The sequence below is a fragment of the Chiloscyllium plagiosum genome, chromosome 32, assembly GCF_004010195.1.
Source record: "Chiloscyllium plagiosum isolate BGI_BamShark_2017 chromosome 32, ASM401019v2, whole genome shotgun sequence".
Taxonomy (NCBI): Eukaryota; Metazoa; Chordata; class Chondrichthyes; order Orectolobiformes; family Hemiscylliidae; genus Chiloscyllium; species Chiloscyllium plagiosum.
The window spans coordinates 3671874-3685459 of record NC_057741.1 but is presented as its reverse complement, the minus strand read 5'-3'; the positions used below and the strand labels follow the sequence as shown (position 1 = coordinate 3685459).

The following is a 13586-nucleotide window of genomic DNA, read 5'->3' as shown; positions in this document are numbered from 1 at the left end:
CATGTATAACCTGGTAAAATCACCATTGTCTAGATTCAGGGAATCCCCTGGGGATGTGGATATTGGGGACTTTGCTGGTATTGGCCATTGGAAGGGAATAGTGAATAGTTCTAAAGAGTTACCTTAAAAGGTGAAATCCTGTATTGCAGCCAGGTATACCAGTATTTATGAGCAGTCTTGATCCTACAGTTTTAAAATGCACACTCACCTTGTAGCAACAAAGAGTCAAGGTCTCTCAGCCATTTCTAGTATTTTTTTAGATTAGATTCCCCACAGCATGGAAACAGGCCCTTCGGCCCAACAAGTCCACACCGACCCTTTGAAGAGTAACCCAACCAGACCCATTTCCCTACCATGTACGGGCAATTTAGCATGGCCAATTCACCTGACCTGCACATTTTTGGACTGTGGGAGGAAACCGGAGCACCCGGAGGAAACCCACGTAGACACGGGGAGAATGTTTGTGTGGAGTTGCACAGTCACCCAAGGCTAGAATCCAACCCGAGTCCCTGGCGCTGTGAGGCAGCAGTGCTAACTACTGAGGCACTGTGCTGCCCCTGCAGCTAACTGGCACCTGATTTCCTGGGCAGGCCGGAGTTTATTATATAATGTTGATGAACAAATCAAAATTAACATTTGACATTCACTTAAATAAAAAGGTCAACCACAAAGCTGTATGATGCAGAAAAAGCGCACAAAAAGAAACATTTACCACAATACAGGAACATTTCAACTTGAAAAAAAATCAAGTTTATTGAATAAAAGTCTGCAAGGTGAGAATATTGAAATAAAACAATTTGCTCAGCTTTAGTGATACAAGATACTCATTCATTTATCTAGTTATGGGGGTGGGGGAGGATCTGTTAGCTTAGTTGGTGAAATGGCTGGTTTGAGATCCAGTGATTCCAAAAATTCAGATTCAATTCCAACACTGGCTGAGGCCACTATGAAGCTCCCATCTTTCCAACCTCTCCCCTTGTCTGAGGTGGTGCCCTCCAGGTTAAATCACCACCAGTTGTCTCACCTCTAATGAGCGCAGATCGATGGTTGGTTAGGATTATGGCAACTTTACTGATGAATCTTACCAGCTATGAAGAGAGTTAGAGGGATTGGGAGCAAACGCCAATTGCCTACATTCTCAACCTCACTGGAGACCAATGAAAAAGGCTCTCTCAGTGCTGTCCAGTTAAAGACAGAAGGTTGGTCAGATCCCATAACGTTAGGTCAGCAGCTCCAATGGAAGTAGTAGGCATTGCAGCAACAGGCAGAATCTGGAGACACCTGTAAATGGCAGATGAAATCATTAAGAATTATTTGGGGCCTCAGCTGCAAGGTTCTCATTCTGGAGCAGGATTCCCACCCTGTAACTACAGCAGATGGCTACAGGGTGGTGGCATGCAAGGAAACAAAGGGGGTCTCACTGAAAAATACTGTCCTCCAAGGACTTGCCAGTATCTACCTGTGCTGCTGCTACCTATTTGCCACTAATTTGTTACCCACCATCATTCTACCGCTCACTCACATCTGGCAAGATCACATCGCGGCATGAAAAATCATCTCACTGACCTGATAGCAACCTTTCAGATCTCCTACCTAGCCCCACTTCCTTGAAATTCCATCTAACTTTCCCTCCAGAGGTGGGCAGGACAAATAAGTCAATGGGTTGACACAACCAAGATCATCAGAGCAATATGTTCCGAGCAGAAAGGTTCATGGGTAACCAGCACCTCACTACCAATGCTGGCCCTTAAGGATCAATTAATAGCCCTTTATCTTCTTCCTTGGCTCAGTATCCATTTTTCCTTATGCCGCTGAAGTGCCTATAGGTACATGATGATGAAAAAGGGATTTCAGAAATGCTAATTGTTCATTACTCTGCATACAAAACAGAAACTCAAAATGGAAAGTACAGTGAAACATAATGGTCAGATTCTGAATGGTCACACAAGCCTTTAATTGTAAGAATGGGTGCTTCAGAGCTGTTCAGTCAATTTCAAAATTTCTCCACAGGACTTTATTCAAGAAAACAACAATTTAAACAGGCCAACATTTAGGCATATTAACAGACTTGATTGAACAGAGGATTAAAAAGGCAAGTTTAAAAAGTTGAGGAATAAAGATAAAATTTACTTCACATAGGCTCTCTTGGGCAATATCTGTACAAATGGCAGTAGTTCCATTGAACCATTAATTAGCAACAAAGGTGGAACTGCTAAAATAACCACAGACATAATGAATTAAAACTTAAAATCCCTGAGAAGTAGCCACCAGGTATCGATAAATGGTTAGCAAAGACCCAAAAGAATATTTAAATGAATTTATCCAAACAAAATTTTACATACTTGAAATAGTCACTTATTACAAATAAGCAAACGTAAAGAATATCAATTCAAACCCATTTCTTGACATTTGCAACGGTGCAATTTTATATGTCTCCTCCAAGGATAAAACATTAACATGAATAACAAAGTAATGCACTTCTGCATAGCTTCAAAAGGTTCCATCGTCAAATTATTTCACAGATAATCACAGCTGGGCTCCTTTTTTCTTCTGTTTTTTCTTGTTTTTATTGTTTGGCACCATTTTATTTGTTGATGTTTGCTGGGTGTCTTCAGAATTTATTTTTCTAAAGTATAAAACAAAAACAATTGATCATCAACCTTAGTTATTAGGTCAAATGCATTACTGATTTACAGAAAATTCATCAAGTGAATGAAAACTGGAACATTTCATCTACATCTACCCTACTGAACCCTTTCATAATTTTAAAAACCTCGCTAAGATCACTCTCAATGTTGCCTTTTATAGAGAACAGGAACCCCAATTGGTCAGCCCTGGTAAGTTTTGTTCATCAGTTTTGGTCACATCTTTGTAAATGGTCTTTTGCACACTTTTTAATGTCTTTATGTTTTAAAAACGTGCAAATCTTAAACAAGTAAAATACTACATTCATGGTCTAAATCAAGGTTCTATACAAGCTTAACATTCAACGTTTCTGCTTCGGAATTCTGTTCTTCTATTTATGAACCCTAATGTTTTGTTTTTATATTTTATAGGTTTGTTAACCCACATAACTATTTTTCATCATTTCTGGATCTACCCTCAGATTCCTTTAACATTTGAATTCATGGCTCTATGCAAGGAATTCCTTACATGGCTTAACAGATTCCAGTCTGCACTGAAATAGCCTCTGAAATGGGGCAGTCAAATGGCATTTCTTTGGCATTTTGATTTGAGCAAAAGGGACAGGTTTTGTATTACAGTCTGCCACAAGCCTGCACACATTAGAATTCCTGCAGGGTCCACATGTTATTAGTTGGCCTTATTGGTGACCTTGTAAACAGGAGCCATTTGTTTACTGTGTAAGCTTGATGTTGAAATAGGGCCCAATGTCATCCTGCAGGATAACGGCTGGCCTGATCAGATCATTTCTCACTGTATTGTGCAAACTCACAAATAGGCCTAACCATCACTTTTGGAGCTGTAAAGTAACCAGTCTACCCAAGATTACCGTGGAAAGTTGAAGGTATCCCAAACACTAACAGCAGAAGCTACGGGACTTCTAGGACGCTGCTATCAAGACAAGTGTTGATACTGCTCTGCACATCATACAAATGAATGATCGGGAATATGATTTTGAATGTCTGTGTAATGCCAGTATCACAGACCCTACATCCAAACGACTGGTCACTTTTATGAGATGACATATCCCTTCGGCTCTTTCAGACAAAGTAGGTACTGACTGTTTCCAACCAGCCCGTGACGTTGTCCAGTTATGGAATCATATTTATGAAGTAACCCTGAATAAGCCTGGAATTGCATTTGCAATTAATTTAATATTATCAGTGAAGCTTGCAGTGTGACACACTTGTGCATACTGGAAGCTACATGTAATATACAGAGGCCTGCTTTTTGCAGACAGAAAGAACATGCGGCTGTTTCAATTCAACAAAGCGGGTATCATTCACTTTATGGTTCATTTCTCAACGATGACATGACCAAAATCAGTCAACCTACCTGATTTAAACAAAGCTCCATAGTTACAGAGTCATAGAGATGTACAGCACAGAAACAGACTCTTCAGTTCAACTCATCTATGCTGACCAGATATCCTAAATTAATCTAGTCTCATTGCCAGCATTTATTCCATATCCCCCCAGACCCTTCCTATTTATAAACCCATCCAGATGCCTTTTAAATGTTGTAATTGTACCAGCCTCCACCACTTCCTCTGGCAGTTCATTCCATACATGCACCACCAGCTGCGTGAAAAAGTTGCCCCTTAGCTCCCTTTTAAAATCTTTCCCTCTCGTCTTAAACCTATGACTCTAGTGATGGACTCGCCTACTCTGGGGAAAAAACCTTGTCTATTTATCCTATCCGTACCGCTATGATTTTATAAACCTCTATAAGGTCACCCCTCAGCCTCAGACGCTCCAGAGAAAATAGCCCCAGCCTGTCAGCCTCTCCCTATAGCTCAAACCCTCCCAGCCTGGCAACATCCTTGTAAATCTTTTCTGAACCCTTTCAAGTTTAAGATCTTTCTTCCTTAACTGTCAGTTATTATTAATTGGTGAATTTCTCATGTCAACCAATCAGCATGCTTCCTCATACAGTATAAATGTGGTTTCCCACCTGGCCCGGGGGCCCCTGAGCAAAAAAAAAACAAAAAAAACAAGTGGTTTCCCCTGACAGTAGTATTTCGTTACAAGTTGTCCCTATAAGTGCAAGATGAAAAACTTTGACAAGACACATCGTTTTCAGAAATATTCCTTTGTGCTAACACATTTAGACTCATCTTCCGAGAACTTGTTGGCTCCTCATTAAAATATACAACTTCATACTTGGGTTTTGAATTACATTGCTACTTATATAGCCATTCGGCAAGATTCATTACGGATATCTATTTCGGAACATTCTTTCTTAGTATTAACAAGAATCCTCAATTTGTCATCAGTCTCAAACTTTGATAGCGTGTACCCGATTCTAGAATCCAAATTGTTAAGTAGAGATCAATAGCAGTTCCAACTTCAGCACCAGCTGTGGCTCAGTTGAAGGCACTCCTCTCAATTTACAAGATTTGAATCTGAAAAGCCTTCCAGAGATCCAAGCATAAAATTAAGGTTGACACTCCAGTGCATTATTGAGGGAGTGCCGCACGGTTGGTTGATGCCACCTTTTGTGTGTGATATTAAATCAAGGTCCAGTCTTCTTTCAAAGGTAAACATGCTGTAGCACTATTTTGAACAGCAGCTGTGGAGATGTTCCCAATGTTAAAGACTCATAGGATTAGACTGCAGATGGAAGCTGCTTGGCCCATAAGTTTGCACTGACCCACTGAAGAGCATCTCACCACACCCCCATCCCCATAACCCCACATTTACTAACCACCTAGGCTGCACATCCCTAAACACTACAGAGCAATGACCAATCCATCCAAATCTACACATCTTTCCCATAGCACCCAGTCGAAAGACATGCAGACATAGAATGAACATGCAAACTCCACACAGACAGTCGCCTGAGGCTGGAATCGAACCCCGGTCCCTGGCGCTGTGAGGCAGCAGTGCTAACCACTGAGCCACCATGCATCCTAGAATTATAGAATGCTTTTACAGCACAGGAGCCAGTCTTTACACTGCACTAGCTCTTTGCAACAGCATGTCACATAGTTCGAATCACCAGTCTTTACCCTGTAGCTCCGAAATTCATTTTCTTCAAATAATCATTCAATTCTCTTTTTTAAAAAAATAAAAGACCTCTATATTAAATCTTGCCCCAAACACCTGAGTTGTATATTCCAGATTCTAACCCCGCTGGAAAAGCTATCCTGCATGTCACCGTTCCTTCTGTGGCCCATCGTATTAATTTGGTGTCTCATGCTGCTCTATTTCTCTCCTAACAAGCACAGCCTTTTTCTTACCTACTCTGCCCAAGTGCTTCCTGATTTTGAACAGGGGCCAATATTTATCCTTTCATCAATACCACATGGACAAATTGGATTATCATCACATTAGTGATTCAGAGCGATTGCTGTATGGAAATATGCTAACAGGTTTCATTCATTGCAAGAATGACTACATCTTAAAAGTACTTATCAATGCCTTGAGGTCCTGGCAGTCACAGTGGCAGTGGCAGTCACGGTCAAAGTGACAGTCACAACCATAGAACGAGACAATGAAGTCTGCCTTCCTTTTCTCTTCCCAATCCTCATGGAAGACCTTGTGCCACCTAACACCACAAGATGTAATTTAACACCTAAATGTTTCTGATTTATTCTTGGTAGTTTTGAGATACTCAACCTTTTACTTGTCTTCTACCAGTCATGAATCTATCAAAGGCCTCTGGAAGTCGTTGAATATCCAATGCATCATCTATGTCTATTTGTTCTTTCAAATAACTCAATAAGATCGGGCAAGCATAATCTACCTTTCTGAAATCCATGCTAAATATTCCTTATTACCTTTTCAGTTTCTAAATGGTTTTCTATGGCAACAATCAAGTCAGTTAAGGTAATACAAATCTTGGTATCTGCAACAAGAATTCTAGTCCCAATAACCGAGTGATGGGAAAGCAAAACAACGCTACAACAGGCAATCTTAGAATGTGCACGGTCTGTATATGCCTGTTCCTTTAACTTCAATGTTACACTATTTTTACTCACTTATGGTGTCTCATTATCGGCTAGGTTTGACCTTGTTCTATTTCAAAGTTAAATATATTTATCTGAACTCTACTAATCACTATTTTTAAACATTTCCTATCATTGTTCTCTCTTTATATACCAATATTTTTCTTCAGTTTACGTTCCCCACTTCCACCCTCACATCTTCATAATGTTTTTTTACCTACCACTGGGATCTTGATTCCATTCTGAATCAGGTGAAGCCATCTCAGAAGTACAGTTTCTTCCAGTCCCAGAATCCAATAGACTGTACCATTTGTGCTCATCAATATTAAAATTACATTGTGCACAGATCTTGTAGTGCTAACATTGTGAAATTCTGAGAAATTCACCACCAGAGGACTACAACAGCACCTGACCTCCACAGATCCGATTGATGCTCAAATCTGGACTCTGCAGCATATCCAAGCAGGCTCCATAGGAGTTCATGTTTAATGAGTCCATTAGACATTATCATGCTAGAAAGGTGGCACAGTGGCTAGCACTGCTGCCTTACAGCACCAAGAACCCAGGTTCGATTCCTGCCTCGGGCAACTGTCTGTGTGGAGTTTACACATTCTCCCCGTGTCTGTGTGGGTTTGCTTCAGATGCTCCGGTTTCCTCCCACAGTCCAAAGATGTGCAGGTCGGGTGGATTGGCTATGCTAAATTGCCCATTGTGTTAGGTGCATTAGTCAGAGGGAAATGGGTCTGGGTGGGTTACTCTTCGGAGGGTCGATGTAGACTGGTTGGGCCGAAGGGCCTGTTTCCACACTGTAGGGGAATCTAATCTAATCTAACGTGAGCTGATTAAAAATACTGGTATTACTGCTGTGCGATGACTTATTTAGGGCTTTACAGATTACATTACAGTGTGGAAACAGGCCCTTTGGCCCAACAAGTCCACACCGTCCCACCGAAGCGAAACCCACCCATACCTCTAATTTACCCCTTACCTAACACAACAGGCAATTTAGCATGGCCAATTCACCTGACCTGCACATCTTTTGGACTGTGGGAGGAAACCGGAGCACCCAGAGGAAACCCACGCAGACACGGGGAGAATGTGCAAACTCCACACAGTCAGTTGCCTGAGGCGGGAATTGAACCCGGGTCTCTGGCGCTGTGAGGCAGCAGTGCTAACCACTGTGCCACCGTGCCGCCCATTGCATAGTCCTTTAAATTCAATAGGAGGTTCTTCGAGCAGTCCCAGTCCCCTCCCACATGTCCCCAACAGCTCCATTACAACTACCATCTTCCTGCCCCAAACTGAAGTCCAAATGATGGTGCAAGCATCAGGGAAAAATCTCTCAGGCGTTGTTTCCAACATTGATGGAATGGAGATACTGGGGGCATAATTAAAATTCTGATTCAATAAAAATATTAACATTATTACAACTAAAAACTATTTCCCTGTTATGCAGCTGAAAATAAACCACAGGCACATCGAAGTTGTGCATCAAAAGATGAAGAAGATTGTTCAAAGGGCCAGGGTGACGGATGCTGAAGGGTCAATGAGAGGTCCTCCAGCACTGCGAGTTGCTGACTCACGATGGAGAAACAGAACGCACACACCAACATGGAGGTACAATGGAGATCAGGTGGGTTTTAAAATTTCATGCAACTACAACTACTTGGCCATGACCTTCTTGTATCAATTGTCCAGGAGAGAGCCAGCTGCAGCTACTGTAACCAGGCAGAAAATGATGGGTTGTGGAGTTTGAATATGTGATCGATCGCAGTTATGGAACCTTCCACTTCACTCCCAACCTTAAGCTAACCATTGCCAGCACTGCCAGCCAAAACTCCCAGGTGGCACAGAAACAATTTGCCTTACTTAACCGCCAGCTGGGTTTTAAGTTTTAAATAAAAGTTCAAATAATTCACTTAACAGGTTTTGCAACCCACCTTCCTTTCTTTTCTGTTTCTTGTGGTTCCAGTATTACAACCTCTTCTTCTTCACTGTCTGACAGTTGGATAACCTCAGCTTAGACAAAAAAAAGACAAGTAGTTAGCAAGTCTTCAATTCTAAACCGAACATTAGACCATGCAAGTGTGCCATATTTACCATCTGTACGTTGGTTTGCTCTTTCATTATCAGTGCCCAAACTCTGGGCACCTGGTTCGGGAACAATATCCTCTTCATCTTCTTCCTCTTCCTCCAACTCATCAATCATCCATTCATTTTGGATCCCTTCCCCAATTTGACCTGTTCCAGGAGCACGCACAATTGGTTTTGGAATACTGTTTCTAGTTAAGAAAAGCATTACCCGAGCAACATAAAACCTTAATCAAAAAACAATGCATACTATACTTTCTCAAAACTATATTAACTACTGATGGGTACCCAAGGTTTTAGTACATTGAAGTTTTGATACAGCAGTTTACAAATGTAGTCTTGGTTCACCATTTTTGTTGTTTTGTACTCCACAAATAATGAGATGGTGCCCTCGTTTCCTGTATTACTTCCATAGCCTTCTGCCATGTTACCCCTCTTTGGTAGTGGTATGTACCTATATATCGAATATGCCTAGTGCTTATAAAATATAATACATTTACATAACATCCAGAAGTAAAATATCAAAATCTGAGACATCCATCATTATTCCCTATACCTGCACCAATTTCCAAAAAGTCACATTGGACTTAAAACGTTAATTCCATTTCTTTCTCCATAGATGCTGCCAGACTCACTCCACAACTTGGAGATCTTATGCCTTGTACAAAAAGGTGTTTAATTCCGTTGTTAATGTTGCCCATCTATCTATACTCTTAAAGTCAGTACATTTTTCTTTCAAATGAGGATCTTCCACTTGCTGATATCTAATTGCTACATTTCTCGAGGGAAGCCTTCAGGTAGTCTGAAATACTTCCTTTGTCCTACTCTCAGTTAAAAGCCTTCCTTGGGCTAGGTGATTTGTTTTGGTGTCAGAAGTCAGGCAGTGTAGGCATATGACCAGCCCAGTGGAGTTGGTTTTGGATGACCAAGGTCCGGATGCTAGGCTAACGGCTGCTTTGAGGACACCGATGTTAGTACACCAGTCACCCTAGCTGATGCCAAGAACCCTTGTCAACAGTGTTAATGGTACTTCAATGGCTTCGAGGTGGTGTCTATGCATAGTCCAAGTTTTGGAGCCATAAAGAAGATCAGGTTGTAAGTTTGCTCGCTGAACTGGTAGATTTGTTCTCAGACACTTCATCGCCATGCTCAGTTAACATCATCAGTGAGCCTACGATGAAGCACTGGTGTTCTGTCCCACTTGCCATTTGTGTGTCTTGATGTGTTATGGTGGGTGATATCACTTCCAGTTCATTTTCTGAGAGGTTAGTAAATGGGTCCAAATCGATACGTTTGTTTACGGAGATCTGGTTTGAAAGCCAGGCCTCTAGGAATTCCTGTGTGTGTCTTTGTTTAGCCTGACCCAGGATGGATATATTGTCCCAGTCGAACTGGTATCCCTCTTCGTCTCTGTGTATAGATACTAGTGATAGTTGATCATATCTTTTGCTGGCTAGTTGGTGCTCATAAACCCTGGTGGCTAGTTTCCTGCCCGTCTATCCAATGTAATGTTTGCTGCAGTCTTTGTAGGGTATTTTGCACGTGACATTCATTTTGCTGGTTGTTGGTGGAAGTTTTGTGGGCGGTCATGATGCCTAGGGGCCAGAATATCCTGGTAGTCATCTCTGAGATATCTTTAATGTATGGCAATGTACACAACAGACCGAAACAAGAAGGCACAACATGCTCAGAGACTCTAGCTGCCCTACCATACATTAAAGACATCTTGGAGATGACAACCAGACTACTCCAGCCCCTAAGCATCATGGTAGCCCACAAACCTTCCACCACACTGAAATAACTCCTGATGAATTTAAAGGACCCTGTAGCAACAACCAGCAGAATGACCATCATATACAAAATACCCTGCTAGGACTGCAACAAACATTACATTGGACAGTCAGGCAGGAAACTAGCCACCAAAAGACATGACCAACTATCACTAGTATCTATACACACAGACAAAGAGGGACACCAGTTTGACTGGGATAGACTAAACAATGACATGTACATGAATCCCTAGAGGCCTGGCATTCAATCAGGAACTCCATTAACATGGGATTTGGACCCCATTTGCCAACCCCTCGGAAAAAGAGCCGGAAGTGATATCACCCACTACAGCTGACCAAAACACATAAGTAGCAAGCGGGACAGAACACCAGCACTTCAGAGACTAACTGTTGATGCTACCTAGCGTGGTGATGAAACATCTGTAAACAAATCTACCAGCTCAGCGAGCAAACTTACAACCTGATCCACAAGCTGAGCTACAAATCTTCTCTCAAATCACAAAGCCATACAGAAGAATCAGACAATGCTTGCCTTAGACTAAGGATGTCACTGTTGAAGACTCTTATCATTGGGTATCTGAAGGCAGTACTTGCAGATTCAATTCAAGTTTGAATCTTTGTTCCAATGTCAGCCTTAGATGAGGAGTAGCTTCCCAGGTAGGGGAGAGTGTCCCAGGTTTTGGGAGGATTTCTTTGCTGACCTTAAGTGGAGGGATGGACTGGAACTTGACCTTGAACAGCTTGATAGAGAATTTGAATCTGCCTGAAGTTGAGGCTGAGACCAATTCTTCGGTATGCTCTCCTGTAAGTGTTCAGAGAGTCTTCAAGATCTCCAGAGTATGTCAGCTGCATACTGAAGTTCCCCAAGCAAGATCAATCCTGTTTTCTTTTTGGATTTCAACTGGTCAATGGTGAAAAACTTTCCATCCATCCAGTAAACAATGTCCACACCATTGCAAAGCTTGCTCTTGAGAATGGTGGTGAAGAAACAGGGGAGGGTGATGACAGCGACCGGCTTGACCTCTAGCTTGATCTAAGAAGGATTCTGTCATACTATTATTGGTGAGCACCAGTCGAGAGGAAACAGAGGATGGTGATGAATTTCTCTGGACAGCCAACCTTTGACAAAGTCTTCCACAGCACCTTCCCACTGACTGAGTTAAAACTCTTGGTTAGATCAATGAAGATCACGTAAAGTGGTTTCTTTTTCCTGGTATTTCACTTGAGAGTTGCCAAATGGTAGAACTACTGAGTGTACTATGCTTTTAGAAGTATTTTCTATTAGATATAGTAGCAAACAAAAGGAGGACAAGTTCCCACAGCACTATTTGAAGAGCACAGTTCTCTTGATGCCCTGATTTTTATTTGTCCCTCAATCAGCATCACAAAAATAGATTTATCTGATCATTGAGAGACATTCCACATTGGTTGTTGAATTACCCTGCTTTACATCAGGGACTACACTCAAAGCTTAACTGACAGCAAGTCACCTGAGATGTCATAATATCTTCAAGAATTTACTCTAATGGAAGTAACACTGTTTTATAGTATCCAATCAGGCCATTCCATTCAACGAGTCTATATCAGCGTGGATGCTCTACAAGAGCATCATTTCATCTGATTTAACCTCACTCATCGGTCACAACTACAAATTACTTGTCAGCCGTAGAACAGTTAGATATGACAAAATTATTAGCGGATGTTCACTTCGTACCAATTCCATGATGGAATTAGAAGCTTGTGGATTTTGTAAAATGCTATGTTGACATTAAAGTGCAGTACTGAAGGAGGTCTTACACTTCTTCAGACGTGGCCTTTCAGATGAAATGCTAAACCAAGGAATGTAAAAGAAACCACTAAACTCACTTGAAAAAATGCTAGTTATTATCCTGGCTAATATTTATCTTTCAGTTAACCCGATTTAAAGAAACATCATCTAGTAATTACTACATTGCTTTATTGGGATGGTGCTGTGTGCAAATTGGCTTTGTTTGCTGCATTACAACATTGACTATACTTTTGTATAGCCCTTTGGGATGAATCAAGGTTGTGAAACAGGCTATATAAATGCATGTTTGACTTCCCTTTTTTCCCTCGTTCAAACACAGTGGTGGACTTTGCAATTTTTCTTTTTGTTGCTCCAGAACATTATATGCAACATCCTATCATGTTTGATGCACACGGACTTATGTGCTGAAAGTGAGGACTGCAGATGCTGGAGATCAGAGTCAAGATTAGAGTGGTGCTGGAAAAGCACAGCAGGTCAGGCAGCATCCGAGGAGCAGGAGAAATCGACATTTCAGGCAGGAGCCCTTCATCATGAACCGATGAAGGGCTCCTGCCTGAAACATCGATTTTCCTGCTCCTCAGAACCTGCCTGATCTGCTGTGCTTTTCCAGCAACACTCTAATCTTGACTCTGCACGCAGACCTATATTAGAAATCAAATTAAAAGTTTAAACAAGGATTTGATTGAGAGTTTTAACATGATGGCAACAAATGATTAACTTGAACCATTAAAAATGTAAATATAATGCTCATTCCAGTACAGGTATAAATTTTTAAAGCAAATGAATCTTCAGCTTTAAGTTAATACAAGTAACTAGATCATTAAGTAAAAGATACTGTCGTGTGGATGGTTCAGCCTTTGATACAATTTCTTCAACTTGTTCTTCAACACCGTCTGTATCCACTGGAGCTTCATTCAGCTTAAAGGCAGTGATTCGTTTATTTGGGATGGATTCTGCAAAACCAAACTTTCCACCTTCCTTCCTGCCCAATGCAAAATTTACAGATAATTTATTAAGCTTCTGCATAAAATCTTAGCAGTTGGGTTTACAACTGTTATAAATAAATTTGCTTGAGCTTCGTTTTACAACTTAATATTCACCATTTACTGGAAGGGAGCCAGGACCCTGCAGTACACTATGAGAAATTCCATGATGTGGAGGTGCTGGTGTTGGACTGAGGTGGAGAAGCCACACAACACCAGGATATAGTCCAACAGGTTTATTTGAAATCACAAGCTTTGTGAGTACTGCTCTTTGTCAGGTGGAGTGAAGAGAAGCACACAGG

General features: G+C 41.3%; 1 protein-coding gene across 1 annotated transcript in view; it reads right to left on the bottom strand.

Moving 5' to 3' along the window:
• Positions 1-1925: 1925 nt before the first annotated feature.
• Positions 1926-13586, bottom strand: part of exosc9 (exosome component 9) — a 65531-nt gene continuing 53870 nt past the window's right edge. The window contains exons 9-12 of the mRNA XM_043674027.1: positions 13137-13283; positions 8732-8907; positions 8572-8650; positions 1926-2626 (exon numbers count right to left, since the gene is read on the bottom strand). Coding sequence (XP_043529962.1) covers positions 2527-2626; positions 8572-8650; positions 8732-8907; positions 13137-13283 — 502 coding nt within the window. The 3' untranslated portion in view covers positions 1926-2526. The remainder of the gene's footprint in view (positions 2627-8571; positions 8651-8731; positions 8908-13136; positions 13284-13586) is intronic.